Source organism: Drosophila gunungcola (assembly GCF_025200985.1).
Source record: "Drosophila gunungcola strain Sukarami chromosome 3L unlocalized genomic scaffold, Dgunungcola_SK_2 000002F, whole genome shotgun sequence".
In the NCBI taxonomy this organism is placed as follows: domain Eukaryota; kingdom Metazoa; phylum Arthropoda; class Insecta; order Diptera; family Drosophilidae; genus Drosophila; species Drosophila gunungcola.
Window position 1 is genome coordinate 982,201 of NW_026453178.1, and position 27,014 is coordinate 1,009,214.

General features: G+C 35.9%; 2 protein-coding genes across 6 annotated transcripts; one reads left to right on the plus strand and one right to left on the minus strand.

Annotated features, from left to right (window-relative positions):
* Positions 1 to 679: 679 nt before the first annotated feature.
* On the minus strand, positions 680 to 26,281 carry LOC128257902 (uncharacterized). 5 transcript variants are annotated; one of them, XM_052989148.1, is made up of 9 exons: positions 26,012 to 26,281; positions 25,833 to 25,962; positions 11,041 to 11,347; positions 9,054 to 9,141; positions 8,418 to 8,503; positions 6,117 to 6,224; positions 4,145 to 4,204; positions 2,577 to 2,648; positions 680 to 1,815 (listed from the first exon to the last, which is right to left on the minus strand). In XM_052989148.1, the coding sequence occupies exons 3-9, from the start codon at positions 11,146 to 11,148 to the stop codon at positions 1,231 to 1,233; spliced, it is 1,107 nt and encodes a 368-aa protein (XP_052845108.1). In that variant the 5' UTR covers positions 11,149 to 11,347; positions 25,833 to 25,962; positions 26,012 to 26,281; the 3' UTR covers positions 680 to 1,230. The 5 variants fall into 5 exon arrangements, with proteins under 5 accessions (XP_052845108.1, XP_052845107.1, XP_052845109.1 ...); XM_052989147.1 differs by lacking the exon at positions 25,833 to 25,962; XM_052989151.1 differs by lacking the exon at positions 25,833 to 25,962 and having other exon boundaries at positions 1,653 to 1,809; positions 2,573 to 2,648.
* Positions 2,922 to 4,132, plus strand: LOC128257908 (uncharacterized). Its single transcript, XM_052989159.1, has 3 exons — positions 2,922 to 3,282; positions 3,339 to 3,515; positions 3,787 to 4,132. The coding sequence occupies exons 1-3, from the start codon at positions 2,968 to 2,970 to the stop codon at positions 4,063 to 4,065; spliced, it is 771 nt and encodes a 256-aa protein (XP_052845119.1). The 5' UTR covers positions 2,922 to 2,967; the 3' UTR covers positions 4,066 to 4,132.
* Positions 26,282 to 27,014: the final 733 nt, after the last annotated feature.

Genomic DNA, 27,014 nt, shown 5'->3' on the forward strand with positions numbered 1-27,014 from the left:
TGAGATCCCGATGGAGCTTCTTTCTTTTTCACGTGCCCATCACGTTTGGTTATCGCTCAATAAAACAAGCTGGGTTTTTCTTTCACATTATTATTTATTATATATTTATCGTAAGGTATACATCAACTCACATTTATTGGTTAGTTTTAAACTGGCTGTCTAGTGTTTTTTTTTGGCGCAACTGTACTTAAGATTACTTACTGTATATACAACATTTATAGATATGGTTCTTATTTTGCTTATTTTTTGTAGGAAATTTCCTATTCATATTTTGTAAACACTTAGAATTATTTCTATTATTGTTCCTACTAGTACTGAAATTATCGATCATTTTGACTTTTTTGTTGAAATATTTACATAGGGAATTTTTTATGTTAAGACTTTTAACAATTATGCTGAGAAGGGTGAAATGAAAACTTTTGAACTTTTTGAAGACTTTTTTTTACAGAAATCTTAAAAGTCTAAAATAAATTTAAAAAGCATGAAAATGTATTTATTCAGCTATTTTAATTTTGAAACATAAGATAATTAAAATCATAAAGTATATTTTAAGAGCTAACATATTAAGCCAAATATTAAACAATTGATAACTAACTTTTTAGGTGTAGTTTTCAAAAAATATTTTATCGAATGTTTAAAATATATGTAAAATTTAGAACAAGTTTTAAATCGATTTAAGTCTGTAAAAACCATTAAACAGATAAAAGTTAAAAATATTTTTGAAGTGGCGATTTGAGTAATGTAAGCTAATTGTAGAATCTAAAGTTATTTTATTGGTTTTGAACTGTTACTATTTACATTTAAAGCTGTAATCTCTGCTGGCATTTGAAGGGTGTGTTTTTATTTTTGATCTTTGGAATGAAAATATGAGATCGAATGGCCTTGGAAGAACACTTTTTATTCCGGGAAGATCTACAGGAATATGGCGATCTGTGCGTATATCTCGACGGCCACCAGAATTCCCATTATGGACAGATTCACAGCGCAGTAGACGCGTCGCAGTGGACGTCGGCGTGGCTGACCACAACATTGGCCACCACCCTTGGACCGCCCAGGCTCCAGATGCTGGCCCTGGTCAGGATCGTCGTCGTCGTCATCGTCGTCGTCGGTCTCACTTCCGCTTCTTCTGGTTTTGTTTTCACTGCAGTGGCATTTTCCCCCGATATTTCTATCACCTCCCCCAATGGCTGCATTTCCATTTCCGGTTCCCGATTTACATGGCGGCCAATGTCAAACCGACGCCAGCGACGAACTGCTGTCATAGGCCACCAAAAGTGAATCGTTCTCATCGCTGCCGCTCCCCGCACTCTTCTCGGATTCATTGATGACCTCCAGTTGGGTTTGCGGCCGGGCAATTTTGTACTTGTTGTGCCGCTTGTTGATCAGCACGCTGCGAATGTTGTTGTTGGTGCGGCGACCTCCGCTCCGCTGACCCTTGACCTTGACCACAGCGGCTCGCGGCTTGGATAGCGATCTGCTGGCCTTGCTGGCCCCCAACATACTGCAATCAGCATCGTCCTGCTGCAGTCCCAATTGCTGCTGTTCCGCCAGCTCATCATCGTCGTAGTAATCGTAGTAGTCATCGTAATCATAGCCCACCTCGTCCTCCGTATCCAAACCGTAGGCCGCCTCATCGTCGTCGTCATCATCATCGTTATCGTCGTCATACTCGAAGTCGAAATCGAAGATGGCGCAGCATCCGCCGGAAGTGGCCTCAATGCTATGGCGACGTCTTGACCTCTTGCTGTACGTGTATGTGTGCGGCTTGTTCGTACTAACACTCTTATACATGGGCGCAAAAATGGCGGTCTTGGCCTAAGGACACAGGAGAATATTAACAAAAGTAAGATGATTAATTATTAAAGGTCATTGATATGCTTAATACCCATATTAATTATGTTCATTGATATACTAAATACCCTTGTTATTTAATGAAATAAGTTAATTAACTGAAAGGCAAATAAATAACTATAATAGACCAATGCTGGCACCACAATCCTGTGAGATAAAAATAATGATGTCTAGACGACATATGAAAAAATGTGTGACACAGAGTTACTTGGGTTTTTCTATATAGTGAAGTAAATTAAATTCTTTCATATATATATATTTTTTTTGTGTGAATTATGAATATTAATTTATTCTTAGAAGATCAGTTCAAATGGTTTTTCTGTTGTTCGTTAGGACCAAATTATGGTATTTACTAAATAAAATATTTGGAAACCCTGTGGATTCTTAGCAAAAAAAATTATAACAATTACAAAAAAATATTTATCTACTCAGAAACATAAAATATTCAGTATAATTTTATATTTACAGGTCAACAAACAAGCATTGAATAGTGTATAGTTGATTTTAAGAATGGTAACTTTAAGCTTTCTCGCTCTGTTCTCGAGTATAATTTTTTATCTTAAAATCAAATACAAAACATTGCTGCTAATATAAGAGTTTCAGTCAGTTATTTTATTTCCCTTCCCCTATTTGTAAATGTAATTGCCTTAAGCACAAGCAAAAATTCTTGTCTAGCCTAGACTAAATAAATCATAGGTTTGTTTTACGAAGACTAAGTGACCTACCTCTGGTCCACGCCATGTAATTCCAGAGCGAACCAAATTGTAGAAGCGGAGCACACCCCACATGGCCAGCACCTGTTCAAAAGGGAACGCAAAAAATTGAGTATCATAAATATCCATTAGATAGAATGCCACTCTGCAGATTCATTCGCTCACATTCGTACATTTTTCTATAGATACATGGGCTAACATTTTTATGCTGCGTAAATGTACTAATGGACTTAGCTAGTAATTAAATTATTTATTACACGTATTGATTAAGCCACGGGTAAGCTGGGCGCAAAAGCAATTAGCCTCTATTGGTATTGACTGATGTGTAAGCCAATCGAGGGGATATATATAAATGCCCATTTTAGGTAGCACCATTGCTTAGTTTAAATATTCAAAATCTGACATGACTCTTAATGTATTTCTTAAATTTCGTGTGAGCAACGGTCTTGTTTATAGTATAACTTTCCACGAACTGCTTTTGTATTGCGTAAATCGCAACATGTTCAGATTGATACCATTTAAATATCGACTTTGTGCTTTGGGAAAATCCTATGATGTGATTGCAGATGCGTGCCGGAATAAAAAGGAGTTTTTTAGCTTTCTGGAGTCTCGGCAATGGAGGGGTTTCAAGCGCAGCTTTGAGAATTTCATCAGCTGCGATATTTCGTTCTTTCATGTTTACTATTGGTTTCTCTTAGTATTTAGTCTATATGGAGCAGTATGTTATGAACTTGAGCAACTGAATACGATTATATTGTATAAACTTCTCCCTAGATGCACAGTCTTAGTAATTTCGGACGGTTATTCTTCACCAAGGAAATGAGTAGTACTTCTTTATGGCATAACCATCGATTTTACGTTTTGCCGCCGTTTATGATAAGAAGATTAAGAGTTGTAAAGGCTTTTATACAGATTAATTCTTGGGCGACTTTGTTGTATGCTGCTTTATATGTAAGTGGTATACAAACAAAATGTGAAATATATATATATTTAAAAAAAAAAAACAAACAATTGTAAACAAGTAAACAACTATTCTACAATATATTTTAAATCGTTGGATGAATGCCTTAAGATAACTTTTTATTTTTCTTAGCAAACTTTTAGATACTTTTGTAGAATATTTCAAAATCATTAATCTTATCACTTATCATTTCAATTTAATTTAATATTTTATGTAGTAAATAATAATTAATTCTTTTTAACTCTTTTTAAATTTTTGCAGGTATCACCTCGTCACATGTCTCCCTGGCTGTGGGTCCATGTAGTAATCGTCGTTTTAAAACTGGCAGCTGCAACCATGAATACCATATTGGGTCGCTTGAAAGGACAACGAACACGGACCATAATCTACCTGATCGTATATGTGCTGATTATTTGGCTTGTCAATCAGTCCATGAGAGCATTTACTATAGCCCTAAAACAAGAGACTCCAGAAAAGCTAATGCTCTATTTGCGAATTATAAGCCCCATACTACGATACGGAAATAGCATTGCAATATAATGATAAAAGTGGTGTTTTCCCTTGTGTATTTATTTCATTCACTCTAGTAACTCTAGTAAATAATATTTGTTTTACTCACATTAATTAAGGCTCTGGCAATAAAGAAAGCCACCTCAGCCTTGCACATGGCATCAAATTGCTGAAAGTAAAAAGGTTGCACAATTTACAGAGTATATTTAATTATGAATTCTTGATTTTTCACGAGCAGTTGGCCCGCAAAAGCCAAACAAACAACTAAAAATAAAGTTTCGAAAATTGTTGGCTGCCTTCTGTTTTGGAAAGCAATTTGCAAGGGCGAAGGAAAAGTTTCTAGCGTTAAAACGGAAAGTTTGACTTAGAACAGAAGCGAATTAAATTATTTCGAGCGGTTTAGCTGGAGCCATAAATCAATTCTGAAATTTTAGTGGAAGCCCTATGTGGAAAGCCACTTTGAGATACTTTTAATTGTTAAAAAATTTAAAATAATTAGTGAAATGAGTGCCTGGCAAACAATCAAAAATTTCAAATTAAAAACGTACTTCTCCTGCGCAAATGAATTGGAATTTTCACAAAAACTTTAAATAACAAATTAGTGAAAAACTCCACCTCGTGCCAAAAAAAAAAAAGACAAGGAAAAACCCGTAACGCAAAACTTTGTAATGGCAAAACAGGGAAAAATGAATTTATACCTTCTGGATTGCAATAAATTATGCATGAGGTGACAATTTTCGGGGAGAAAAAACTTTCCGTGTCCTCCGGCTAGGCGGAAAAACAAACGAAACAGAGACCGTAGAAAAGCAGAACACGTTCGTAATAGAAAAAGCCGAACAACAAAAACAAATGCCGTGCGACACAGACAAATGTAAAATTCTAAAGGAAAATGGTGCAGAAAAATGCCCAACTCATTGCATATGTGCAGACGGACTAGATCCACATGGCTATACTCGAATGCTATAGACGTAGATACGTTTGTATCTGTGTTTGGGTGCCGCTGTTCTTTGAGTTTTCCAATCCTCCCCCCAGTTTTCCCGGCCCGCCCCCTTTTCCCGCCGCCCTTTTGTGGCGCTTTGACTTTGTCGCTTGTTTTAAGTGCGATTGTGTAGTGGGCTCTTGTTCGTCTGTTTGACTCAGAATTTTTACGAGTGTGGGTTTGTTTATTTCCCTCGCTTTTTCTATTTTTTTTTTGTCCGGGCTTTGTGCGCTTCATTTATTTGAAGAAGGCACTTTAACTGTGAGCAGGATTACGTTAAAAAAATGATTTAGAAAGCCTAGAAAAGTGACCAGAAGTCCTGGGATAAAACCACCGAAAATGTATGTAAATGTTTATTTTTATGTTATAAAAATATTTACATTAAAATTTTTTTTTTTAATGATACCCAGACTAGACACCACATACAAATAAATTAAGTGAATTAAAGCATATGCAGCTCAGAAACCCCATTTAAGATACTTGTGATCTTTTCTTTCCTTTTAATTGAACACAGATTAAGAGTAACCTCAGATGCAACTCTTGACTTTTAATCAACCATTTTTGTTTTGAATTGGTCCCAAATCAAACATCTGTGGCTGCTTGTCTATCCGCATCCGTTTCCGGTTTCCTCTTGCCACTATTTATTCAATTCCCAGCCTGTTGCACTCGGTTTTGTGTTTACATTTACTTCCCAACTTACTTCATTCAATGTTCTTGCCGACAATGCATTCAACTGTCGCCAACTTCCGACCATAACCCAAAGCTTTTGTTTGATTTTAGCATAAAGGAAGCCAGTAACTTTTTACATATGTAACGGATTCGCCTTGATTTGTTGTCGTTGAAGGCTTTTTGTGCAATTTATTTGTTTGCCTTTGCCTCTGCCTCTGCCTCTGCCTTTGCCTGTGTTGATGCCCATTGATTTATGCCAGGCAGGCGCCGAGTTCGCTTATGCAACAAGGACCCCCCCGATGGGGCAGAATCCTTTGTGCGGGATGTTTTTCATTAAACAAATGGCTCCCACAGCAGATCGAAATAAAAACATCTTCAATATACATTAAAAACATTTTGCCTCTGCCCCTGGGATTCCATGTCGAACACTCACCTTATTTACATGATCGCGCAGAACATTGGAGTAGACCATGGCGACAGCTTCCAGGGCCATAAATGTTATATAGCCAATTATCCAGGGTACAATTAGTCCGGGGTTCTCCTATGGAAACGCGAAAAACATAAAACCAGCTTTAATATATATTTCCATTAGAAAAAATAAAGTGCAAAGGGCCACTGAAACCGGTACCTGTATAATATTGAAGCTATTGATTTCATGGCTATACCATAAAATATGGCTGGGAGGTGGGTGTTAGAAAGCGTGAGTGCGCTGTAATTTATCTCGTCATGGTGGTAAAACCTCTGATTGGATTTTTTGGGGCTTTTTCCTGCGCTAAATATTTTTTTTGCTGAGCACGTTGCGAATTTCTGATGCGCAGCTGACAGTTTTTGGCCACAACGTTTTTGCGCGCCAATTTTGTGGGGCCATGGAAAATGTATTTTGTCAGCGAATTACATTTTATATGGACCGCTTGCCTAATTTGTGAAAATGTATGTAATCCCATAATGAAGATTTTATTTGAGTTTGTATGGTAAAGGGAATTTTATAAATTAGTGTAACTACGGTTTTGGGTAAGCTTGAATGGATAAAGTTATTGAAAGCACAATGCTTTTTCTCTTTAAACCATTTTATCTAAAAATGTAAATCAGGTATTTTTAACAATAACAATTGGCATGGCAACAGTAATTGGATTTTGCTAGTGTATTAAACTTATGTTCTGTATCTAATTCCTACTTTACTTAATTTTAAGAGAATTAGAATGTAATATATATACATATATATAACGCATTTCAATCAACAGTTAATTTCCCAATTATTTGATAAAAAACTTATTTACAGAATCTGATTGGTTTGTTTTGAAAGAGCACTATAAGATATTATAAGGAAAACAAGAAGATTTCTATCTAGTGTAGTATAAGAGCTATCAACCTCAATTTCAGCCGCAACTTTTGCATGTTTCCCTTCACTTTTGCTGTCCAAGCACTCGTTTAGCCTAATTAAGAACCAATGCTCTGTGTATTATTTAATGGCCATCAGCTGACGGCTCTCAGCTTAAGTGACTAAGGATATGGCGCCTATTAGCGAACTGCAATTAATTTGACTATTACATGGTAACATTTTCATTCACATACGGCTGGGGAAACAATGGCATCCAGTTTTTTGGAGGGGAATTCTCGTTTCTATTTCGGCTGTCAGAGTCGAAATTAAAAATTCCACAAAATGAAGCTGGCAATGGCTCAGCAACAAAGCCAGAACTGAATTCGTGCCATGAAATCCCCGTCAAATGTCCTGTCAGCTCGCTTCCAGTTTAGTCAGTCAGCCATCAGCCCATTCCGCTGCCAATTGTGTGACAAATTGTTCACATTTTCATGCCGCTGCCAATAACATTGTTGGGCTTTTCAGTTTCTGGGGCAGTCTTTTTCATGTGTAAAGTCTGGAGATGCCCGCAGCTGAACATGGCTTAAAACATTTAGCTTACATTTTATATTTTTAGTACAAAATATTGTTTTTTGAAACAAACCATAAATGTTTTTTTCAAGCTTTTCATTTTTTTCTGCATTTTGAACTAAAATTCAGGTAATTTGATTAAACTTCTTAACAAGCTGTATTAGTTTTATTGTTTGCTTTTTATTTTTAGCTTTTATCTATTTAAAAAATTATATAAATTTTAATTCTAGAGATGCTCGCAGCTGATTGAAATTCTATATATTTAAAACAAAATGTTATATTTTGAAACATAACAAAAAAATAGATTTATTATTCAAGCTTAAGATTTTTAATGAAAAAATTTGGCTTAAACTAAAATGCATGTACATTATTTAACTGTTCAAACTCTTCTTTGTTTTATATTTAATTTTTATTGAATCATTTCTTTTGGTTATTTTGTACTAAATATATATTTTAGTTCCTTCAAAATATTAAATGCCTTGTGCTTAAGTACATGAACAAACGATTCCCTTGACTATTAGCATCTCTTCTACTTTCTTCAGTGTACATTTTGGCATTTCACGTGTAACATTTCGCACTCCAAAAAATTATATTTGAATTTTGAGAAGGCATCCAGGCGGTATGAACGCTTTCTGTAATTTACATTTGAATGTGCTTTGTTTGCTCCGTAAACATTTCCTGACGCAAAGGCTCAGGCACAATGCGCATAATTTGCGGATACTTGACTTTGAGTGGTTCGATTTGAGGGCGGAATGTGTGTTGTGTGTGCAGTTGGTTGAGGTGGGTCCAACAATGCGCTTAATATTGTAAAATGCTAAAAGCTTATAAACAAACAAGTGAACTCACCCGGCATATTCCAAATATCAACACAATGCTCAGCAATATCATGGACATTTGTGTGCCGATTATAGCAAAATATGCTATTTGTACACCTGCAATGAATAAATATAACCTAAGATTAAAACTTAGTTTAATAAAATCAAATTTATTGAAAAAAAAATTAAAGTGCTCACAAGATATATGAATTAATTATTATTTGCGTTATTTAAAATACAAAACAATTATATTAATTTAAATATTTAGTACCCTACTAAGCCTTAAGTAAATACCATTTATATTAATCGACATCTAAAACAAATGCAGTTGCCATAAAAAACTTCACACTAAGTGAACATTTGAATGATACATTACCACTTTAAGTTTGATCTCATTAATCCAAAAATACAGTTTTCAGCCTCCATAGCACTCATATTTCATACATGTATCGCACTTTTATTGCACATTTACCACCCAATTTTATTCCTTTGTGGGTGACTTTCCTCCGTTCTCATCTTCATTTAATTTATTTATTAAAATGGCTTTATTTATTATGTGGCTGCTTTTCGTTTCAGTATTTGTGTTTATTGCCGCTTTGGGTTTTGGCTGACAGCAAACTTCTGTGCGCTTAATTACTAGCCAGAGTTTACCGAACTTTGAACTTACCGTAGTAGACATCCTGCAGGTCTGCCGACTTGTGCATATTGACATTTATGCGCCACGAGTAGATCAGTACGATTAAAAGCGATATATTCTATAAGAAAAATGAGACAGAATAAAATATGAGTCACCAGAGACATGGGAAATGAATTTGGGGAACATAACACGCCAATGCAATGCGCACCCGCATATAAAATGGTTCATGGGTCATCAAAATCTACCCTCATGTTTTCCCTTTGTCAATTTCTCTTCTTTTTAACCCAAATCCTGCTCGTTATTTTTTGCACAGCACGTTTTTACTTTTAAACGGGTCTGAACCCAATTTGGTTTAAGGGTCTGAGGTGTTGGCTCGGGTTTTTGCTGCTAATTAATCCGTGAAAATGTTTTCGTGTCGGCTTAGAGGGTAAAGGTATTAAGTTTCGAAAATTTGGTTTCAATGTAATGAGTCATTTCTTAAATATGGCAGTACAATCAAAATTCGGCATATTACTATTGCATTGCATAAGTTTCAAAGTTAAAAAAGTTTAAAAAGATCCATTTTCTCGTTTTTGTGGTAAGCAAGGAGTAGTGTTAAAAGATGAAAATCTAAGGAATAATGTTTTTAGATTTTTAATTTATAATTTTATATATTATTTTATAAGTATGTTATGTAAAGCCATCCATGAATTTATGTAATATATTATTTGTTAAGATTTCTAGACACAATAAATATAAAACAATTTCCGTTTCATTTAAAACAACAAATTTACTTCACAATTATTATGGTACATACAATTTTTTCAACAAAACTGCTAAAATAACGAGAAACCAATTTCCAAAGCAGATAATCCTTAAGGGCGAAGCAAGAGGTTCTGTAAATAAGCAACGACTATGATAAACAAATGCAGAATGGCGTGCATTTAAGATACATCCATTATGTGTCGTGACTGCACTCTTCGTTGTAACCTGCACATCCCATGAAGCCCCCTGACTCCTTAACTCAGGCTTGTGCTAAACACGTAGCGTTTACTTGGCCGAGAAGTGGGGTTACGAAGGGGGAAATCTCTCTTGTTGCGTCCGAGGTTGTGCTCGTTACTGCCATAAAATGCAGCACTAATTGCAGAAGCCAAACACTTAAGTTCTCTCCTTAAACAAAAACTAATTTACTCGCCACGAGTTGGTAAATGGCATTGCAACGTGTATAATATGTCTATTGTTTTCCGCTAAAGTTGCATTGCATTGTTTTTCTTGTAGATGTCCCTAGCTCTTCATTGTCCCTACAAGAAGTATACAAAATTATATGAAAAAACCTCAAGCACGATTTGGCCATTAACATAAATTAAAAGCCATAACGATCATCATGTAATTGTAATTTATACATGCCACAAGTCAAAAGTTGAGAGAAACGAGTGCAAGCTACTCCCGTTTTTGTCTATTCATTTGGTAAGGACCTCTGGGGTTGGGATTTTACTTCTAGTACCCATTTTTATGCTTATAATTTTAAGCAATAATTAAATTACTTTTTAAGAATAGTTATGAAAATGCTCTAATCCTGATCCTGTTTATTTTGCATTCTGATGTATTAATTTAAATTTGTTACATTCCTTATTAAAACGTTGTGTATTTTGTATCCCATAGTTTAAATTTAAGTGCAACGCAAGCTCGCTGAAAAACCCTCGTTGAGAAGGGGAATTTTCGTGGTTTTGTTTCCCATTTTCCATGCCCTTCATAACAATAATGATGTTGAGGTATGCCACGGCACATTCACAATGGTTGCAGAAAAACTCTTGCCAACGACACTTGTCAATTAATTATGCCACAATTAACAGGCGAAATGTTATAAGAACAGCTGCAACAACTGATTTCGTGCTACTGTTATTATTCGTGGTTTTTTTGTTTTTCATACCTGGGTTGGCATTTTCAAACTAACTAGCGAGAACTAAATTATAACCTGTACACATTGCGTATACGCCCCGTGTGGCAGCTGATACACCCATATTCCACAAACACTTACAATTGTGTAAATTGCACTTGTTATGGCCAAATTTTTGGCATGCAACATGCGACAGCAACGAGTGCCGCCGGTTAGCGGTCCATATGGATACAGAATGACAGACTTCATTTTCCGTTCCCAATTTTTTGGTTTTCGTGTTAATTTTGTCCTTTTTTCTGGGCTGTTTTCCGCTCAGCAACGGCACGACAACTTTTTGAGTTTCGTTTTCATTACGCGGACATCACGGGGATCATGTTGCTGATGAGGCTGCTTCCCTCGTGTTGGTTATTATTCGTGTTCCGGAGGCTTCCATTAAAAAGTTGTCCGCCTGAAAAAATACCAGATAAATTGAAAGATTTAAGAGTCTGTCGCATAAATTGAGTGCCTGCCGTTTTGCTATCCGTCGAAGCTATTTATTCTCTTTTCCAAAAAATTCAATCAATCTTTTAACATTTTCCATTCGCCATCGAAAATTGAGCACTTATTTTATTTTATATTTGCATTTTACGTATGACAACTTATTAACTTGAATGACTGTGGCCGTGTAAATATATCATGCGTACGTTTCGGTCCGAATAAAAGTTGAATGTTACAGAAAATCTCGGAAAACCGTGACATAAATTTTTAAATTGAAAAACAATTTGTGCAAAAGATAGTCATTTGCCTGATACAAATTACAATTACAAATTCCTTTCCCAGAAAAATATCTTTAATCTTTTAAACCTTTTAAAATAAAAGCTGGCTTTTATCAGGTACAATGTTGGAATGAAATATAACTGCTGGCTAAGATTTATGGAATAAATATTTTTAATTTCAAATTTAAACCGATTTAAAGTCCTCTTCGATTACAGTACAGTATATTGAATTCAAGCCAAGCTAAACCTTACATTCTTTAAAAAGCTAACAACAGAAACTAAAGGCCATCAAGCCATTTGTTGAGAGTCTCCTTTCAAGCTATCCATCTGGTTCCAGGACAGATAATATAACCACTTTAAAGCAATCATCTCAATCATCTGACTATCGATTTTATGCATTTTTTCCCAACTCAATGCCCGTACAATAGCACTTAAGTTGCCGCTGCGCTATCTGGCAAAGTTTTTCAACATTTCCAGCAAATGTTTTTCGTGTTCGCCAGACTCGCGAACTATTCGCCCTCACTTGTCCAATCAACTGACAGGCCAAACAAGAGAAACTCAAGCGTTTGGGTAATTAATGATGGAAAAAGAAAATACACGCACTAAATGCCACGGAATTGTCAGTTTTTTGACAAATATCACTTGATGGGTTGTCCGAAAACTTACTTAATCAACGCCAAGCAAATCTCCAAGATGTTTTCAATTAGTTACTGCTTAACTAATTACAGAAGAGCAAACCAAAAAAGAGAGATAAAACATGATTGATAGCTGGGTGTCCGTCTACAAAATGTTATGTACTTGGCCCACCCATTTTAATTGACCTCAAAAAAAATAATAAAAACTTGCTTTTTTGCCCGCATTTTACTGCGTGTAAACACTCTCGCTTCGCAAATTTTGAGGGGGCGACTGAGGGCAAGGACTTGCAAGGACACAAGGCTATAGAATCATGTAATGCTCTGCTGAGCATATTGAATGGATAACACACACTCGCCCCGCCAGAAGTGTACCAACTGGAACTCATCCCCTGGCAACTGAATTCGCATTGTAAAATGTTTACAGTGTCATAAAATATCAGTAACAAATGTGAAACCAGTGGCACACAAGCAAAGGCACACATATAAAGGTCAAAAACGCTAAGAATATAGGCCAACAGAAAAACTGTTGGCCAAATAACAATACAAGAACAATGCAATGCATACCCTTCAAGGCATTGTAAATCCGCCATTCTATGTTTTTCATTTGTTCAAGCCTTAGACCCATTTTTCTTTTACAACTAGATTCTGACCGGAAAATCTTATGGATGTCATAGTAACAGCCAAGTTCAAGAAGTTTTAGATTTAAGTCTTTAACAGCATCAAAAATCGATTTTTAAATTTTAAAATTAATATAAGTGTTATAAGCTACAGAATATTTTAAAATTTTTTTTTTTCATATATTTGTATTGTTAACCAATTTTACTTAATATAATATTTTAATTAGGAAATATAAATACTTGTTGAAACATAACTCTTCTTTCTATTTCTTATTTAAATTAGGTTTAAAAGAGGCTTATTTTAGTGAGTTCAAAATTATATTTAATTTATTTTTGAAAACACTTCTAAAATTAATTTAACACTTAAACATTTTTTTAATTCCAGAAATACGATTTTGGTATTTAGGAAGCACAGAAATTGATGTCGAACATTACATTTTTATGATGACTCTTGATTTTACTCCGCTATCCAATTTCTACACTTTTTAAAGCCATTTTGTTATGAAAGAGCAGGGTATGCAGCTAAAACGCTTTTTGCATTTTGCATTTGAAAGGCATTGGCCGAAGTCAAGTGGGCCCGCATCGCATATTGCCAACATCAAGTACTTTTCATATCTGCGCCCCAAGCAAAACCCCTCTGCACCCGTTTTCACAATGAAAATCAATAAAAAATATCGCATTACTTTGGGCTTTGTTTCGACGTATTTTTTTGTTTTGCCTTGTTTGCCTGTATTGTTTGTGTCGATTTCGGCGTATGATTGATTTCGGGACACACGCAACGTCCTTCTAGGCACGATAAATGTGTTGCATAACTACACGTGACTATCAGGGGGGCGTAAAAAAGGAAAAATTTCCAGTTGCAGTGTGTGACAGCAGCTGTGACAGCTTTGAAGGTTTTGTGGTGGGGAAAAGCGATCTACAAAAACGCTAGTCAACAAATTCAATTCAATAAGCGCTTCACATCATATTTACCTTTTTCCCCATTCGAAAAAATACTGGATTTTTTTGGGGGGATGGTTTTAGGGGGGGTATAAGCCTATATGTGGAGTAAAAATCTATATGCATGGAAATGGCTATGCCATGGTTGTTGGCTTCTCTGTAAGCGCATTACCATCTCCATCTGTGTGGGCGATTCAATGGGCTCCATTGGGGTTTTGGGCTGGCAAAGATATATTGCATTCGGTCTATATGCTGTTCATAAAATGCCAATAAATTAGAAATAATTGAGAGATTGTGGGACGTTAAATTTGTTTGCTTTATTGGGAATTTTTGTTGCCTGTTTATAGTGTTCCATGTGTTTCCTATTCATTGGTCATCGTCATTTGATTGAATGATAAATTAAGGGATTGCAAATATGACTCATGGTGTTGACTGTTGTCTGCATCAAACATCAATGCAAAAAATGAATTTTAATAAGATTTTAAAGTTTTATACAATTAAAAATTAATTTAAATTTTTAAACGCTTATTCAATTGCTGGCACTTTCATAGCAGTACAGGATTTTAAAAAATATACTTGCTGAAATCGTTTCTTTAAAACTATAACTCACCAAGAAAATTAATGGTTATGTTAAATTTATGCAAATAAGGTAACAAATATTCATAATTAAAATAATAATTACGCACGTCTGTTTACGTTTTAATAGGTTTTTGTGAAAAAGTTCAGTTGGCAAATAAATACTACCTAAAGTAAACATCGTTTGTTATTTAATTTTGAATCAACAAACATTTATCTGCAATTTGTTTAATGCCATTATTGGGATTAAACAATAACTTAAATATAAATAAAGTGTATTTAATTTAGTAGTGTAATTTCCGACAACAAGAAAAATCTGAAAAATTTCTCTGCGACCACCTCATCTTTTAAGCCCGTCAAAAACTCTTTTCGAAATTATACCCCGCAGTGAGGATTTCATTTTATTTGAGTTTTTGCCGTAAATCTCTGACCGTATATTTCAGTGTGTCATATTCGGCCTGTCAAAGTCGGATGTCATAGTTAATTGCACATTCGGCCTGGGTTATGTTCAGATAATCGTCACATAAAGACGTTTCATTGTTGTTAGGGGTTTGGCAACAACGGCAAATACGTGTGTAACACAACCGGAGGGGCAACTTCTAATGGGACCCATTCCGTTCTGGAAAAAACCATGCCCCACAGGCCGGGGATAATATTTGCTTAACAAACATTAAAGTTGTTTTCGCCCTTTGTTCATTTCTGTTTATTCGGCTAATTTATGCTACGCCTTATTGCTTACTTGGCCGTCACGCCATAATGTTACGACTTGGCCGCAGCTTAGCTTTCTTGGCCCGACTGTCTTTGGTTTGGTTTCCGTGGCGGTGTACAACAGGGCGTATGATTGTACGAAGGCCGATTTCCAGGGGCCCTTTGTCTTTTTGGGTGTTTGGCCAGCGAGTCGAGGACTCATTATGATTCATTGTTGCTTGCAGGAGTCAAAAGGTAAAACGACTCAAAAGATTTATTAGCACCAGGGCCCATAATGAAGTTCTTTAGTCGAGTTAATGCTTCAGCATTTAGCCATGCCGGTCATGTCAAAGGTTTGCTGTTATCCTGGATAAGAATGAAAAGGGAGGGCGAGCAAAGAAACAGATTGGAAATCCTTTTGGTTAGTGGTTCTGTCATGCCATGGCATTCCATACCGAAGGACTTTGGTATTCATTGGGAGAGCTTTTAAGCCCTGTTGTGTAAGAGCAATAAGAGAAATATTTATTTAACTAACGACCAATCAATTCAGTACACATAGAGAAAAGGTGTTGAGAGGATCTTTATATAGGTAATTAAATTATAGATAAAATAAGTGCCAGTAGAATATAAATATGTCTATTACTTTTTTAGATTTTCTTATTAAATCTTTTTTAATCTTTTCTCGCTTAATGTCGGTCTTATATATTTATGTTTGTGTACTAAGATCCCACTTTCTTTGGGCCTAAAATGAAAGTTTTCATTTATTGAGATGCTCTCACTTTCCCCTTCTTTCCATCTTTAAATTTTCCATCCACTTGTGTGCCCTGTAATTGAAGTTTTCTGTTTGTTTTTCCTGCGCCAGAGCTCTTCATAAGCAACTGTCATAGGAAACCTTTTCCGCTGCCTTCCACAAAAAGTTGATTATTACTTATAGACTTTCAGACCCTGGACTGTAATCACTGGACACACTGAAAGACTGGCTCAGATCCTCCTTTTCCGCCCTCATCCGCCTCCATTCGAGATAGAAATTACTATTAGAATGCCAGCGGCGAATAGCAAAAAAAAAAAGGGAAGCCAGTTGATGGGAGAAGCAAATGTGAGAAAAATCTCATTTACAGCTTGGCCTTAAAATGGCAAACAAAAATTTCAAATACACAACATAAAACCCGAATAGTAAACAAGGAGTCCCAAAGTCCAGACCCCAAAGCTAAATCCCAAATAGCCGCAGATAGTTGGACAAACATTGGCCAAATGCCAGAGAAAGTTGCTGATGGTCTTGATGATTTCCTTCTGATGTTATTAGCTTCATTTTGATACGGCTGAATGACAAAATTCTGATGAAATTTTATTTAAAATTTAAGAAAGCAGAGCTAGCACTAAAAGCTCAAGAATATAGTAAAATAAAGTAGAGAAGAGCTGCTTGTTACTTTAAAAATAGATTTAATTAAGCAATTTAAAGCGATCTATTTAGGGAACGAAACAAACGAGCTTATGTGATAGAATTGTATAAATATTAATGAGCAAAATGTTTGAGAGAAATTACAAAAATGTAAAATAATATTAAAGTAACTGTTTCTTATATATTTTCATATGTGTAGTTATTAATGATACTACAATAATTAGTGCAATGAATAATACATCTCTTTACAAGGTTAAAGAAAAGTATCTTCGGTAGCTTACATTTTTAATTAATTGTTTAAACATTATTTTCCAACCCACAGCGAATTGAATTTTCCCATTGCAGCGCAATTAATTTAGTTATTTTTATAGGCAGGTCCATAATTGCTTTAAAAAAGAAGAATCAAATTTAAGGGTCCATAAAGAGTCATATCTAAGCTTGAACCTATTATACAGATGAGCCTAAAATACTTTTCATCAGCTTTAATGCTGATTTATGTCAACCGCAGACACACGGCCAAAAGCCCCGAAAAAGGGCCAAAAGTTTATCCAACGAAAAACCTCGGATCATCAACAGTCATGGAGTCATGGAAGTTTCGCTGCGGTTGCCAGCCAGTTTGCCAGCCGTCATCTTAGATAAACAGGCATAAATCCGAGAATGCGTGCTCCATAAAGGTCTTTTGATTAAATGAAACCATTTATTAGGCGTGGTAAAGACAATGCCATGACACCTCTCTAGGAGCAGCCGTGCAAGAGGTTAATGTTGCCATAGAAGGGGCGGTAAAAACAATTTCTTTAAAAGTCCCTCCCCCCCTCTAAACTCACGAGACCTGAGTTATGATGGCGAAGGCTCCAGAAAGAAGCCACAGGCCCCAAAAGAACCCCGTCAAACATCAGACCCCCGCCTTCCGCAAAAGGAACTCCTGCAAGGGCAAGTAAACACAAACAAATTTTTAAATTTGTAAACACGGCGAACGAGTGAAAGTTAACAAAATGAAGCCAACAACGCGCAACGAAACCACTTGGCAATGTCGACAGACGCCATCGCTGACGCGGCTCTCCATTGCCATTTACCATTTACCATCTACCATCTACCATTTGCCATTTTCCATTTTGCCATTTTGCGATTTGTCGACGCACGCACACTCGATTAGAAGGTGGCAAAATGGGCGGAAGGGGCGAAATGGGTGGAACGGGCGGGAGGTCAGAGGTTAGGCGGTGTGGGTAACAGGAAATCCGGCAATTTTGAATTTTTCGCAAACAGCTAAACAAAATAAACAGCGGGGCACATGTATCCTGTCCTTAGGAGAAATCGCAGAGGCTATGATTTAAAGGCAAACTCCAAGGGCTAATTTACAGGGGTAAGAGAAAATTTGGCTGGGGAAATATGCAAATATAATGTGCTGCGTTAAGTAAACAGATTAGTCAATTAAACATAGACCTATACATTTATGACTCAAGAACTTTAATTACCACATTTGATTCTATTTTATTTCCCAATCAATTAAAATCATTTTCAAAGAGGTTTAAAAAGCAATCGATTTAAAAGCATTGGAAACAAAATAATGAATATAAATTCGGAGGAAAAACATATTATTAATTGCATAAGTTTTTGTTTGCTTTTAACAACATGTGTTTTCCTATTTCGTGTTACAACTTTGCCAATTATCAAATTCAAATTATTTTTGTATCGCTTATAACAAATTCTTTTGAGACAAATCAATACAAATTGATATATGCCACAAAATTTGTTCTTACTAAATATATTTTAACTCAATTTGTTTATAAAATAATTTAATTAAAACTCAATTGATTGCTGCATCAATTGAAATTCATTGTACCGAAAAAAGGACTAAACAAAAATGTGTTTTGCTAAAAGTATTTTGTTCTTACTTCCTGAGAGCTTTTGCGATTAGGCACGCCTTCGGAGCCCACTTTCTCACACCGCCCATGTGGGCGTTTAATGGCACACTCGGCGTATGCGTAATATGCCCTGCTCATATGCCACGACGTTCATACAGCAGCAGCATTTGCATAATTTTCCGGCGAGCCAAGCACATTGCTATCATTTAGACCAGCCATCCTGTCTGAGTTAGTAAATTGCGCATACGGCACATAAGCCGCAGTTGGGTTGTGTTCTTTTTTTGTGGGTTTTGTATATTGTGTGTTTCGATGGGACATGAAAAAAGGTAAGACGGTAAGAGGCATTGCTGACAAATTGAGCCTGACGGGAATGGGAAAATTCGAGAGTGAAATTTGTTAAAGCAACAGGTAAAGGATAATACTTTAATGGCCTAGCTGAGAAATCTGAAAATTGGCTGCTTTTACTTTAATTTGGTTGTATTGCCTTAAGAATAGGATTGTTGTATTAAACTTATTACGTTTTATTTAAAAGTAGCATTTTAAACGAATTTGTATCTCAGCAAACCACTAAGATGATGCCTCCTTAATCCTTTCCAGCGAAACCCTTCACAGTCTAATTGGATTTCTTTTTTCACTTTTTGGCGAAAAAGCTAAATAAAAATCAGCTGCCTCATCGTCTTTAAATTAAATTTAGCCTCAACTTAAGCCACAAATTGATGTACTAGAGCTCGGCAAAAAAGGAGAAAAGGAAAACTAAAAACTTAGAGACAACACAAAAAGTTTATCAGAGAGTCCTAAGCAGAGGCCCAAATAATTTGCCACAAAACTAGAGAATGACAAGGCCAGCAGCCTCGTGAAACTGTCAACTGATGCCTCATCCTCATCCTCATCGTCTTCGTTATCCCCATCCCCTCCAGCCTTAACCCAATGTTCCATTCAACTTTTTGGGGCCAAATGCAAAGTTGTGCTCAGTCAGTTGAGTTGAGTTTTTGGGAAACTTTTCGGTAGCCGCAAAATGACTTGAAGCACTTTTTCCCAGAGTTCGCACACACAACTGACATATTAAAGTCCACTTATACTAATTGCAAAAGCATAGAACCAAAAAATGAGACAGTACCCGCTCCCTACTTCAGCGGCAAATCTGCATAAATTTGGATTATGCTCTAATTTATGCGTCGTGAACAACTGAGAGCTGAAGGCAATTAAAGTTGCCCGTCGCCAGCTGCTACCTTCTTAGCGGAAAATTTGACTGATTAAGTGCGACCGAGTCGAGTCAAGTGGGTGAGTATTTGATTTCTCAACTTTACGATCTCAACACATAATACGCACAATAGTATATACGTATATATATATTACCGACATTGCAGCTGCAGGCAATTGTCGTCTACCCCGAAAGTTTGCTCAGTTTTCTCCTCCAAAGTTTTGGTTGGTTTTATGTGGGCCACGTGTTGTTCACTTGACTGTTTTAGCCTCGTTGCTTTTATTGTTACTTTTCTTGATGTTTTGATACCCCAATACTCTTGCTGCTTTTCGGGAATGAAAGAAAGAAACATTGAGCTTATATTGTTTAAACTTTGATTCTAAGTATATGATGTCTCAAGAATTGTTGCAAGAATGGTAAACGATTATAAAAGGACAAAGAAAAACCTTTTGAAATTGCAAAACAATGGATTAATAATTAGAAAACTTATTTCGGTTTGCTTGCAAAGATTTTTATTAAAAATGTTCTTAGTGTGCCCTAGTTTTCTGTGTTTTCGTAATGGCTTTGCATATTTTGGAGCTTGTTTATGGAACAACATCATTTTTTCTTGGCTTATTGTTTTTTTTTCAAAATACATACAAAATATATGACAAATTGATTTATACATTTTATATAAATTAATCTAACGTTTATAATAAATTTAATTATTTTAATCTGTCTTAACTTACTTTGTAGACCCCTTTTTTATGCTTTCAATATATTAATGTGAATATTTTGGTTTTCAAAACCAAGGGCACTACAACCTTCGGTCAGCCAGTTAGCCTTTTTTCTTCGCTGTTTTATTTGCTTTCGGCCAGGCATCTGCTTTGGCTGCTGAAGACATTTCGGTGTATTTGACGTCTTCTTTTGATGTTGCCGTGAAACAATTGTGGCGTATTTTTGCTTGTTTGTTTCGGGTCCGCCGTCTGATTTGATGACCTTGTCGGAGAAATGGGTTTGTTTTATGAGCGGGCACGCCGAAAATCTGGCATGGTGAGATGTCTGCCTAGATTTGGCCTGTTTTTGAAATGGAAATGCTTCGCATCTGTTCCCTGAAATTTCGGCAACCAAATTGAATTATTTCCGCATACGTAATGAGTACTTCTCATTGGAGTTTCAGCGAAGACCTTTGTCATCGATCCATCACAAGCTTAATCGGGCTTGGAAAAATAAGTTCAACACGATGAGGAGACTTTTTTTGATGTTTATGCAGGTAAAGGTTTTTTTATGTTAGATTTGGTTTCAAATTGTCGTGCCGTTTAAAGACTTATACCTTAAAAGAACTATATCAAGGTACATTGAAAAGTTTTTTTAAAAAATGACATTGCCCTTCAAATCATAATAGATTCAGTCTTATCTACAACTTGAAATTTGAAGCTGGAAAACCATTCAAACAGCTTACACCAAATCCAGTCTTTTATTGATTTTGATTTACTTTGTAACCTATAAATTGCCACTTAAGATTTTTGAGTGGTGGTGCCCATCCATGACCTTTTCTCGGATACCCAGTGGTTCTTAATTAATCCCAAAACTCTTCAACTGGCACATCCTTCCACATTTGAGACCTCCTGAATCGTGTCCAGTTGAAGAGCTATTGAGGCTCGTCTCGCCTTCCGATTGAGTGCGGAGTACCAAAAAAAAGGGGAATTTGCATATTTTATTAAATTCCCGCACAAATATCCAATCAATAATGTAGTATGCCATTCGCCGTATCCGGCTATCCCCGCATTTCCCCCTCCGCCCACGCCCTTTGAGTACGGCCAAAACCAGAGGCAAAGCCGTGGCAAATTAAGTATGCATACGTATTCAAATGGCTCACAAGCCGAAATATACACAGAGATATTGAATGAAGATGAGGAGGAATGGGGGATGGGATGGGTTGGAGGGGTAGCTTCGGCTGTATGCCCAAGAGGGAGATTTTTGGTTTTTTCCAGATCCGCACCTCCGGACTCCCCGGTTCCCATTCCCTTGCTTTCCGCTTCTTTGTGGGCAAAGGCAATCATTAAAGACGTCAATTCTGCCTCTCATCTCCCATTTCGACTCGTTATTGCACAGAGAAAAATTGCAAATTCATTATAAATTTAAATCACTTAAATTTTATTAAGATTATTTACTAACATTATAAGCTCAAATCACTTCTATTTTATTGAGATTATTTATTACTCTTTAGTGAGTTGTAAATCTTTTTATTGTGCTTTTTGCTTAGGAGTGTCACTGATATCGGAATTATTGTTTTATGATTTAACAGTTAATCAGTGCAAGTGAATGTCCTCATTATTATCTTGTCACATGAAAACACAATAATTGATAAGAAACATATTGCTATTAACGCTGTCATTTTATCCCACCTATTAGCTAGTAAACATAAAAATGATAAAAAAAATTAACTCTGAGAAGATAAAAAGGTACTGCTTTTATCTAAAAAACTTGTTCCTAATTTATTTGATTAATTTCTTAAAACTATAACTAAAATTTTTAAATACAGAAGTTGACAAAGACCTTTTTAAAACATTTTTTTTTAAGTGTTTCTTTTGACCTTTTTCTTTTACTTGGCTTTTGTTTCTCTGGTTTGTCGCCACGCAAGAAACGTGGCACACTATCGATGGGGTGGTTTATGATGCGCAATTTTTTCGACCGTGGAGTTTGGTAGAAGATGCAAATGAATACAAACAAAATACCGCAAGCAGAAAAGATTATGCCTGGCATAAAAATAAATTAATGGCCGTGGCGTGTGTGTGATTGTAAGTGAGTGTGTGTGTGTGTGGGGGGGGGGGCAAGGACAAAGTAATGCCTCGCCTTAGGGGGTGTTGTAATAAGCCAGAACCTTCGCCATCTTTTTCTTTCCCTGGGCAGCATTTCAGTTTTTTTTGTCCTTATAACTTACTATGCGTAATTTCCTTGACTGCTTTCATACGTAAATATTTAATTTCCTTAATTTTGAAGGACTCTATTTGGGGGGTGACCCCAGTCTACATTCCGTTGCCTAGATTTTTATTTTATTATATATTGTTTTGCATTTCATCCCCGGGGTTATTATGTTTATTGCTCCTTGTGCCAGCCACTGTCCGTTTTGAGCTGGTCATACGCGGCGTATGCGCAACGCCCGTAGCCCTGCATGAGTTTGGCAAAGTAAAGTGTGCAAAGTGCTGTCAAAAGTTAAGATCTTGACACTTTCGCTCGTTATTTTGCTGCTGAGTTCTTTATAGTTTTTTTAAGTTCATAAAACTGTAAGAAGTGGAATCCGCAATAAAAAAAAATATAGGAAGCTTTAGCTCATTTTTATACCCTGGCAGAGGCTATTATAATTTCATTCAAAGTTTCAACACAGTGAAACTTTCCAAAAAGTTGTCTTTCTGTTGCAGGTAGTTTATAAGTCGAAACAATCCGGATCGGAGGACTATAATACCGAGCAAACTCAAACAAAAAAAATTGCACAGTCTTTAAACATATACCCATAAATGCCGGAGTTTACTTTTTTTCTTGTTTATTTGTTTTTAAACTGATATGGATTATGCAAAGGCTAGAAAGAATTTCGAAAAAATTCCTCTTGGTGCTTAACTTGAAAACGTAACAAATAAATTTTTCTTCATGTTGCTGCACTTAAGAAGTCCTTATTGCTTTTACTTTTAAATTTATAGCACTACAAACTCTTTGTTAAATTGAATGCAAAATGCATTTATTTTTGGAGCACTCTGACTCAATTTCGATTCCCTGTCAAGGACATTTTAAACCCTTTTCATTGTCTAAGAACGCAGTGAATTTTGCGAGTAAGATTTGCACTTAAGTGCGAAAAAGTGCAGCGGACAAAACTTTTGCACGCTACTTTTATTAGTGCCCCAAAGAAAAAAATAAATAAAGTTGAAAATGCGCAAAGCATTTTTCTTGATTTCCATTTTTGAACAGTTTTTCCCCCCATTTTTTTTGTACTTAACTGAACTGAACTAAACTTAAACGCATTGACATCCGTTTCTGGTCGGAAGCGGTTTATTGCAAAAGAAAAAAAAAATCTTAAATAAAGTGGAATTACTTGTTTTAGGAGCAGCTGAAAAGGGAAGGCAAAAACTTTCAAGAGTTGACAGTCGGGTCTATACCAAAGGAGTATTTTGCATATTCATTCTGCGCTACTTTGTCGCTACTTGAAAACTGCAATTGATGGGCCAACTCCTGAGTTGATGGAAAAGTTTTCGGTCCCAGGATCCCATCCTAACTCTCTTTGGTAATAGTTTTCAGGCTTAAGCCTTGTCTTCAATTAATTCTTCCTTAATAAGAGTTCATTGCCGAACTTGTAATATCGTGCGCATTACATTTTTCCCCTGAATAATTCAATAAATATTTTCATTTCCAATTATGGCAAATGGCGTAGATTTTCTGGAGATTTTCCTGGTCATTAAAGTTTCCCCTACCCGAATTAATTGCCGCTAAAGTTGGCTGGGAACGAAAATATTATTTTATGTATTTTTTGCGGAAGCCAACGTTGATATTAAGAAAAGTTTTGCCAAAGAGGCGTGGCATTTGAATGGTTCGTTGGGTGTTGGCGTGGGCTGTTCCACTAATGAGCCCATTGTTTGGCAGATAAAACGTGGCTAAGTTTGGGCGCAGCGGAACAGGAAATAGCTGTTGTTGTTGCCGAAGTTGTTGGCATTAGCAGAAGGGTTGAGCTTTGGGGCTGGAAAACTTTGTTGGCTAATATACGTGGGCTGTTACAGAAGTTGGTGGGACTAAAACTGTCAATTAGCAGTATTAAGCGCAAAAATGGAAAAATTTTAAGCTGAGAAAATATACAATTCAATTTTCTTTCCTCTTTGCAAGTAAGTGTCTCCACTTTAAAATATTAGGAAGTGATTTGTAAACCTAATGTTTTAAATTAGAGCCACTTGATATTATCTAGTAAAGTGTATAATTTTTATGCAATTCAATTTTTAAGACCAACACCATCTACAATCCTAATATTTAATGAAGACAATTAAGATTTAACATTCTTAACCAAAACTTAAAAAAAAAAAAATGATTTTTTAAATATATAGAAGGGTTAAGCACGTAATTATTTCCCTAGCAATTCTTTCCTGGATACTTAATTTTTTATTTTCCCATAAAATGCATTTCATTAAAAGAATAGCAAAATTAACACATTTCGAATACTTTTCTGCACCATGAATTTTAAGGTTTACCTTTGCATTTCGTTGCCTCTCATAAATGCAGTTAATTGTTTTCAGTTTAAATTACTATTAGTTTTTTATAAACTTTGCCAACAGCTGGCAAACAATTTTCCCTCTTCATGTCCATCTTCATTCAGACTCCTCTCCCACTCATCCTAAATTTATTCTCTAGCCTTTTCTTAGTCTTTGGGGTCCGTGGCAATCTCCTTTAAAACGAAAACGAAACTGAAATTGTAATTAAATTTTTGCCAATTCGTTTAATTGAGTTTTAAGCCGCAACTTCTGAATGCCCGAAATTAAAAGTCTCCTCCCACAGTCTTCCACAGGCACTCTTTCAAGCATTCTGCCCTGGCAAACTGCTTAGATATATTTGGTTGTGGTTTTTATTATATATTTTTTGTGCATATTTTACAACCGCTCCTTGCGACTGTTTGCGCTGTAATTAAGTGCGTCTAATTTGTGTTAAGCGCTGTGCCACTTGAGCATCGCTTTTATTTTTCTTCCTCCGTATTTATTTTTTTAACCCGACGCCGCTCCTGTGTGCTTAACTTAAGCCCAGACGTTCCACCAGGCTAACAGTGGCTGGAAAATTCGGAAGACTTATTTTGGAGTGGGTAAAAGGCAGTCTGAACAGGGGCTTTAAAGGTTGTCTGGGTACAAACTGCCGCTAAATTGCCACTTCCCCTGGGAGTTTCATGCCTTTTTTTATGAAATGGAGGCTGCCGAAATAAAACATTTTTTGAGTGATTTCTGTATGTGATTCTGGTGAGCTTCTCGGAATATTGGTGGAGAATTAAGACCAAAATTCCATGAATGCAATAATATCAGCATATAAATTGAAAGGCTTTTGATAAATTAGGAAATAATAATAAGTAATAAGTAATTTTGAAATTGAGAAATTTATCTGGAATTGTCCAATTAAACTATACAGTTTAAAATTTAATCAATGATTGTTAAAATTAGGTAATCTTTGTTGTCAAATTCTTAAAAATTGTTTGCTTTGTCGAAATTAGCCATCCTGATAGCCCTATTTCAGCAAATGGCTTCATCTTATTCTTAAAATTTACCTTTATTATTATGAACAGCCATCTGTTTAGTTTTTCCTTATCATGCTGCTTAGCATTAAAACTTTTTCTGTCTTCGCTAAATAAAATCCTTTGCAATTAGCCCTTCCATTTTTCAAGCTATTTCTTTAATCTGTAACAGTCTTTATTAATTACAGTTCTTAACTTTTCTTTTGCCTTACCTTTTTCCTTAAGCTTCAATTTATTAATTCACCAATTATAAAGTTTATTTAGGTATCACAGTTTGCACTGGGAAAACACTTGCCGTTTGCATGCAATTGTTTCTGTTTTTTCCCACATACAAATAATTTCATATCCTTTTTGTTTATTCTTTACCGGCGAATTGCGTGAGAATTTCGTATATTTTTTAGATTTTCTTGGGTTCGTTATTTTTGTTTTTGGTTTGGTTGTGACTACGATTGCAGCACTCGGATTTTGCTGCTATCGTTACGCGTCCGAATCGGTTAACTGTTTGAGTTTTTATCAGTGCGCTCCGTTTATAAGGAAATCCCGAGTGGAGCTTTCCCCGAAGAGCTTTTCCGCTTTTTCTTTAGCGAGCGAACCAACAAAACGAGCGAAAGAGCGAAATTTCGACCAATTTACGTGTTTCGACCAAATCACTATATTCTTTGCCCTCTGTTTGCCGTCAATTGTTTTAAGTGCAACATATCGAAGCTAAAGTCAAACACAAACCTTTCACATTCTTGGCAGTTTGTGTTTCATGCTTCCTGGGAAAAAAAGCGGAGGCAAACAAAGTGCAAGAAAAACAGCATGCAAATGATTTCCCGCTTATAAATTATGCAGGTGCGAAGAGCAAACAGTGACTGCCAAAAAAGCGGAGGAAAAATGGCTGGCAAAAGTGCAGTAGCCGCGAGCAGTCGAGCAAATAAACTTGGATTTATCTAGACGTGAGTTTTGGTCTTGGCTGTTACGAATTGGTACTTTCGATGGTTGAATGTTTGACCAGTTTTACGATTCTCTTTTTCTTTCGATTTTTCAAGATCTAATATATTAGAACACACAAGCTTGAAAATTGTAAGTCTTTTTTATTGAGTTTACCAATAGCAAACGATTGGAGTACCAAATCAAATAAAGAATGTAAAAAGCTTCCCTTTCCTATTCCTTAAAATCCTAAATTAAAATTGAAATAAAAGCAAGTAATAAAGTCATAGCATTTGTTTTAGT

Coding starts and splice junctions, on each gene's coding strand:
- LOC128257902 (XM_052989147.1), bottom strand. CDS start 11,148: ATGAAGTCTGTCATTCTGTATCCATATGGACCGCTAACCGGCGGCACT. Junction 2,649..4,144: donor TTGCCAGAGCCTTAATTAAT/GTGAGTAAAACA, acceptor CCTTTTGAACAG/GTGCTGGCCATGTGGGGTGT. Junction 1,816..2,576: donor TTACATGGCGTGGACCAGAG/GTAGGTCACTTA, acceptor CTGTGTCCTTAG/GCCAAGACCGCCATTTTTGC.
- LOC128257908 (XM_052989159.1), top strand. CDS start 2,968: ATGACTCTTAATGTATTTCTTAAATTTCGTGTGAGCAACGGTCTTGTT. Junction 3,283..3,338: donor TATTTAGTCTATATGGAGCA/GTATGTTATGAA, acceptor ACTTCTCCCTAG/ATGCACAGTCTTAGTAATTT. Junction 3,516..3,786: donor TGTTGTATGCTGCTTTATAT/GTAAGTGGTATA, acceptor AAATTTTTGCAG/GTATCACCTCGTCACATGTC.